Source organism: Propithecus coquereli, unplaced genomic scaffold (genome assembly GCF_000956105.1).
Source record: "Propithecus coquereli isolate 6110/MARCELLA unplaced genomic scaffold, Pcoq_1.0 Scaffold449, whole genome shotgun sequence".
NCBI classification, from domain to species: Eukaryota; Metazoa; Chordata; class Mammalia; order Primates; family Indriidae; genus Propithecus; species Propithecus coquereli.
In genome coordinates this window covers 1,316,882-1,323,842 of record NW_012150274.1, presented here as the reverse complement: position 1 = coordinate 1,323,842, position 6,961 = coordinate 1,316,882, and the positions used below count along the sequence as shown (strand labels likewise).

The 6,961-nt window shown below is 55.0% G+C and overlaps 1 protein-coding gene across 1 annotated transcript in view; it reads left to right on the top strand.

The window, feature by feature from the left end:
* The window catches only part of PNPLA7 (patatin-like phospholipase domain containing 7), a 73,170-nt gene that overhangs the window by 39,826 nt on the left and 26,383 nt on the right, over positions 1 to 6,961 (top strand). The window contains exons 17-20 of the mRNA XM_012654820.1: positions 503 to 634; positions 1,210 to 1,333; positions 2,372 to 2,485; positions 6,000 to 6,069. Coding sequence (XP_012510274.1) covers positions 503 to 634; positions 1,210 to 1,333; positions 2,372 to 2,485; positions 6,000 to 6,069 — 440 coding nt within the window. The remainder of the gene's footprint in view (positions 1 to 502; positions 635 to 1,209; positions 1,334 to 2,371; positions 2,486 to 5,999; positions 6,070 to 6,961) is intronic.

Sequence of the window (6,961 nt, the reverse complement as noted above, 5' to 3'; positions counted from 1 at the left end):
CTTCCGTAGTCACCAGGGAAGTGCTGTTCCTGTGGTCAGAGCCCCCGGCCACCCTCCACCCACCCAGGAGACCCTGTACCCTCCAGGCCCCAGTGGCCTCCACCACCCACTCTGCCCACTGTGGTCCCCAGGGCTCTCACTGCCATCCGTATCATGCCCGAGTGTGTCGATTCACGGTCCGGTGGCTACGGCCTGTGCTCCAAGGGCATTCGTGGGTTGGCGGTGACAGGAGGAGGCTTCCCTGGGCCCTCCAAAAGGCGTTGGCCACCGGGCATGTGGTGGGCAGTGCTGGGCAGTGGTGGAGCCAGCAGCTAGCAGAGCACTGTGCTGTCCCAGCCCTTGGCCAGTGGTGTCATTGCCCCAGAGCGGGCGGCGTGGCTCCTGTTTGACAGATGGCGGTCACAGCCCCGCCTGCGTCCCAGGGCTGTGGCCCTGAGTGAAGGGGAGAGCTGGGGGATGGGGGTTGGAGGGGAGCCAGCAGTGACTCTGGGCTGCCCTGCAGAATCATGCGGAAGCAGCCAACCGTCGTCCTGGGCGTGGCACACACCGTGGTGAAGAGGATGTCATCCTTCGTGCGGCAGATTGACTTTGCTCTGGACTGGATGGAGGTGGAGGCCGGGCGTGCGATATACAGGTGAGGCCCTGCCGTCCGTGGTGCCCTGAGGGGAGACAGTGCCACGTGGATGGTCAGGGACTGGAGGCTGCACGCTGAGCATGGGTGTCCTCGATGTCCTGCACACTTGCATGTGCTCACAGACACGTGTTTTCATGGGCATCTCTCCGGGTCAGTGCACAATCCACACCATCCTTTAAGACGACCTGATGAGAAGCACTTAAGGCAGCACTTACTGGGCGCCCGTGTGCCACGTGTTCTCCGCAGTCTCTCTTGGCTCCGTGTCACAGACCCAGCTTCATGCTGGCCCAGGCCACAGGCAGACCATTGTAGCTGTCGGCGTGTGTGGTGTTAAAAATTAACACTAAGAAAATTTTAGAGTATTTATTTATCTAAAACTAACAATAAACTCATACATGTTAACATACATATTTGTAAATCAAAAATAACTATTTTTCTAAACAAAAAAAACATAGTGAGAAGACTGCGTTCCTTTAATTTTTTTACATCCCAAGGTCTAGCTGGCCGTTGGGAAGCTGGGCCTGGGGGCTGAGGGTGGTGGGCCGAGAGCCTCAGGGCCTTGGTGTCTCTTGCAGGCAGGGGGACAAGTCCGACTGCACGTACATCGTTCTCAGTGGGCGCCTGCGCTCCGTGATCCGAAAGGATGATGGGAAAAAGCGCCTGGCAGGGGAATACGGCCGAGGAGACCTCGTTGGTGTGGTAGGCGCCTGGCCCCCGCTCCCCACCACACCTGCTCTCTCTGTCCCCCCCGGGTGACGTCCTGCATCTGCCTGGCTGGTTACTTCAGGGGAGGGAGGCCTGGAGGTGACCTGCAGGAGGGAACTCCCTCCTGGGGCTGGTCTGCTCTGGCCCGAGGCTCTGCCCTTGCCTGGGGCGCAGGGGGTGTGTCCCTGCCCAGGCTGTAGCCCTGGTGAGGGAGGTGGAGGCAGGAGTTGCCTTTGAAAGGGCTCCAGGGGGAGCAGCTGGCAGCTCGTCCAGCCTCCCCAGGTATCCCATGCAGGAGGGTCTCTCTGTCTGGAATTATAGCCCAAGACACCTGGGGTTATGCTCATTAATTTAAAGTTTTCAGCCCATGTGTGGGGAAGTCCAGGGCCTCTCTGCCATTGGTCACAGGGCTCAGGGCAGCCCCCCGAGGCTCAAGGTACCTTGCTGGGTAGGTGCTGAGGGCCACAGCCTCCGGCCCTGCCCCGCCCTGGGCGCTGGGAGGGCTCCATGCCAGTGGTGTCCTGGTACCGCCTGGCCTCCAGGGTGGGCATCCCTATCAGAGTCTGGCGCCTCTCCAGGTGAGAGCTGGTGCACCTGGCGGGACGCTGGTGCAGATGCCTCGGTGCCCAGCAGCAGGACTCCCGCAGGATCTGAGCAACGTTTTAGAAAGAAGTCTTCTCCAAAGACGTTTTTTTCTCAGGGAGTGCTGAGACTACCCTTGTTTCAGCCTGTGGTGGCCGGTGCCTGTGTCTGGGTTGCGGGGGGTGCCTCTGGCTTCCAGCGTGTTCTGGTGGTTCTGACAGCATGCCACATGCAGGCACCCACTGTCATCTTCTACCTGTGCAAAGTAGAGTCTTGGCTAGGTCATCCTGCTATCCCTGGCTCCCTGCACCTTGGGCTGTGAGTAGCTCTGCTATGGGGCTATGGTCCACCTGGCCGCTGGGATGCTATGGGGGACAGGTGTGACTGACTGGGCCTCCAGGGCCTGCAGGATGAGCGGCACGGCCCCGACATCCAGCCCGTCCTCCTCAGGTGGAGATGCTGACTCACCAGGCCAGGGCAACCACCGTGCACGCCGTTCGGGACTCAGAGCTGGCTAAGCTGCCAGCGGGAGCCCTGACATCCATCAAGCGCAGATACCCACAGGTAAGGGCGGCAGGGGGCTGGGCTTTAGTTCCAAGCTGTGCCTCGCGTCCCAGTGATTATTCAGTCTCAGTGCAGATGGAACACAGCCTGGAGTAGGCAAGTGGGACGGATTTAGAGAAGGTGACAGATCACCAGCCTGACAATAGCGAAACCCTGTCTCTACAAAAATAAAACACACACTTGTAGTCCCAGCTACTCGGGAGGCCGAGGCAGGAGGATCTCTTGAGCCCAGGAGTTGGAGGCTGCAGTGAGCTGTGATGACGCCACTGCACTCCATCCTGGGGGACAGAGTGGGACGGTCTCAAAAAAATAAAAGAGGGTGACAGATCAGAGCACAGTTTCAGCAGGGCAGGCTCCTCACTGGGTGCAGCCTAGGAAAGGCGGGTTGCAGTTTGGGTGGGGGTGCAGAGGGCGCTGTGCCATGCAGCTGTCTCCTCTGGTCTCTACTTGTGGGGGACGTGGTGTCGCAGAGGGCTGGAGTAGGGCTGGTCCACAGGGAGGGCGGAGGCAGCCCAGGAGACGGAAGTGCAGATCTGGTTGTGAATCAGCCACACACATCACATAAACCCTTTCATTCTAGAACAAATGAAAAGCTGGGGCAGGTATGGCCCTGGCGCTTCCCAGGCCTCACCCCACGTCACCCACCCTGCCAAGATTGGGCAAATCTCTCCCCCTTTGTAGGCTTACAGTGGGGTCATCACCCTCCCTGCAGACTCAGGTGCGGGTGGGCTGCTCCTCCTCCCTGCGCTTGGTCCTGGCCTCGGCCTTCGTTCTGCCTGCGGGACCACGAGGCATTGCCGCGTCCTGGACGGCAGAGCCCTCAGCATTGGGCAGCTCCTCCCTGCAGGAGCCTCAGCCGGACCTTCAGAGGCTGCTGTGTGGCTCTGTCTGGCCAGCAGCTTCTGGCGATGGTGGGGGTTGAGCCAGTGGGTCCCCTGCCAGCCCCTGGGCGGTGCTCTGCGGGGTACCTGCAGGCCACCCACACCTGGGCTGGGTGTCAGACTGATGCCCTTTCCAGGGAGGGGCCGGCTGCTCTCGGGCACGCAGCAGTCTCTGCCCTGCAGGCGGCACAGCAATGGCTGCGTGTCTCCACCGGGCTGCACGCCAGCCTGGGCCTCTGACACGGGAAGCCATGGTGAAGCCGTGGTGTGGCTGCTCCCCGTCGGCTCCTGCCCCTGCCCTCAGAAACCACCTTCCAGTTTCTGTCTGCTCCTGGATTTCACACAAATGAAACAATGCAGCGTGCCGTGTCTCGGTGTTTCGTTTATGGCTTCTTCTGCTTGGCATAGCATTGTGGAGATGCGTGGTGTTGTATCACTGGTGCATTCTTTTCATTGCCAAGTCGTCTCCCGCTGTGCGCACTTCCTCTGTCTGTTCTCCCGTTGGTAGATATTTGGGTTGTTTCCAGGCAGGGGCTGTTAGGGGCAAGGCTGCTGAGAACATTCGTGTACAAATGTTGTCATGGACCGTTTTTCATTTCTCTTAAGTACCCAAGAATGGAATTGTTGGGTCACAGGCAGATGTGCTTTTCAGAAATTGCCGGACAGTCCTCCGGAGCGGGCACTGCACAAGCGGTGCAGCTTGGCCACGAGTCCGTTGCCACGTTGCCGGCACTTAGTGCTGCTGGTCTCTTGGTATTTACCATCCTCTTGGGCAGGGATCAGCATCTCTCTGCGATTTCAATTTCCGTCTCCTTCATGGCTGCAGATGCGGGGCCCCTTTTCAGGTATTTATTGGCTTATTCTGAACCTATATCATTTGACGTAAAAATAATCATTTTTAAAACTGACTTAAACTTAGAATTATTGTTAATTTTAGTTGTGACAATTATGGCCGTTCTTAAGGGCTTATAGAGCTACAAACTCAAATACTAATGGGTAAAATGCTATGTTTGGGATTGGCTTTGAAATTTTTCAGGTATGTGTAAAATAAAATTATTGAAGTTGGATGAAAAGAGTGGAGTTCACTGTGCTCTTCTGTCTGCTTTGTGTATGTGTCTGTATCAAATTTTCAAAATGCAGTTTTAAAAAATTAATTTCAACCAACAGTTTGATGCTAGATTAGTTGCATATAAACCATGCTTCTTTTTGTTTTTGTTTTTGGAGACAGAGTCTCACTCTGTTGCCCAGGCTAGAATGCAGTGGCGTCAGCCTAGCTCACTGCAACCTCACACTCCTGGGCTCAAGCAGTCCTGCCTCAGCCTCCCAGATAGCTGGGACCACAGGTGAACACCACCATGTCCGGCTAATTTTTCTATTTTTTGTAGAGACAGGGTCTTGCACTTGCTCAGGCTGATCTCAAACTCCTGACCTCAAGCGATCCTCCTGCCTCAACCTCCCAAAGTGCTGGGATTACAGGCGTGAGTCACCGCACCTGGCCTAGACTTCTTTTTAACTTCTGTTTTGGACTCCTCTGCTCACACAATTTTTTTCTCATATCATATCCTAAAATTTGGGTGGTTTCACTTGCATCCTCTGTGGGTCTTTGACTCCAGCATCCTGGGGGTGAGCGAGGATCTCTGAGTTGGCTTGCTGGTGGGCTGCCGGACTTGGCAGAAGGGGCTGGGGGAGGTCGTCCTCACTGCCCTCCCACCTGCAGCAGGTGCATCTTCAAGGTCGACTTTGAGCTGTCAGCCTGCAGGGGTCAGGAAGCAGACTGGAGAGGGAGGCTTGAGGGCAGAGTGGTAGGAGAGAAGTCCCACTTGCTTCCAGGAGCAACACCAAAATGACACTCGGTGCTGTCACCTTGCTCTCCTGGGTGATTGAGGTTTTGCTGAAGCTGAAGCAGCATCTCTTTCCCAGCCATCCTGTCCTGCATCTAAGAGCAGCAGCAGTTAGATTGCCCATACAGTAATACATCCTCTGCCATCTTGTAAGCCTTAGCAGTTAAAAAGCATTCAGCTCACTTTATTTTTATATAAACCATTTAAAAGTAAATTATAACAATTTTAATTTGTCAATTAAAAATTAATTTTTAAAAAGTAAATTAGAGATATTTTGATATTCTAACCTTAAATACTTAAGTCTACAACTCTAAAAGTTAATATTAATAATACCAAAAATAATATTATTATATCTAAAAATGTAATAATTCCTGGTCATCATCCAGTACACAGCCCATGTCCCCAGTAGTGGACTTGTCCACTCGGGAGCAGAGCCCTCAGCGTGGTGAAGCCCACCAGCCTCTCCTCGCCCTGCCTTCAGGGTGGTGGGGGGCTGCCTCCCCAGAAATGATGGCGAAAGGCTTGGTCAGGTTCAAGGGCACTGGGGACGTGCCCCTCACCTCTGCCAGCCCCCCACGGCCACCCCTCAGAGCGAAGCTCCACACTCTGGCATCCAGAAAGGTGACCGTATGGCTCACATAGGCAGCGTGAAGGAAGCATCGCCTGGTCGCCCACAGCCATGCAGTTTCCTGAGTCTTGTCGTCTTTGGAGCATCATTGTGGGGTCTTTAGTTCCCAGCATTTCTCGGTGTAAAATGTGTGGTTTTGGGGTCTCTCCTTTCTCTGCCCACAGGTGGTGACTCGGTTGATTCATCTCTTGGGTGAGAAGATCCTGGGCAGCCTCCAGCAGGGACCTGCAACAGGTGGGTCACCCCTGTGGCCTTGTAGGAGCCCCACCTGTCCTGCAGACCTGCCTACTCCAGACATGGCCCCGCCTGTCTTGGAGCCCCGCCCTCTCCAGACCATGGCCCTGCCCTACCTCAGAGCCCCGCCCTACCTCAGAGCCCCGCCCACTCCAGACCTTGGCCCTGCCCACCCAGGAGCCCCACCCACTCCAGCTACCAGGCTGCCCCGCCCTCAGGAGAGGCCCCAGGGCACCCACCAGAGGACATCTGTGAACTGGGTGGATAAAGAGAGTCCTTAGATTTTGGCAGTGCCAGAAAAATTTTGCAAAAATATGTCTCAACACGGGCAGCATCAGAGGGAAGCTCTGTTATGTGCGAAAAGAAGAACTGTGATACATCTCCTTCCTATTGTTGTCACCTGATTAGGAAAAAGGAAAGGGAAGGTGAAACCTCTGGGAAAAGGTAATTGGTGGGACGCATCTGGATCAGCACCTAGTCGGGTAATTAGAATGCTGCATCCTGTGCTAAGCATGGAGAGACATTGAAACAACTCTAGAGTATTAGGACTTAAAAATCTTTTTTTATCTCAGTTTATTTATTCTTTTCTAGTTCTGAGTATGTGCTTTTTTCAGGAGCCACTATTAGATCTAGATTTTCAGGCTGTCCTCTCTTACTGGATCTCAAATATTTGAGAACTCTGATGTTCGACTCATTATCTTTGGTTAACGACGTTGGACTCCAGGACCCCCTTGCTGTTCCATGAACACCACTCCCTCCTGCCTCCTGCCTCTGCGTCTGCTGTTGTTCTCTGCCTGGAGCAGCCCCCAGGAGAGCCACACGGGGCCTGCAGGTCCTGTGTCCTCGCCTCACGCAGCCTCCCTGACCTCCCTGACTGCCCCCAACACTCTCA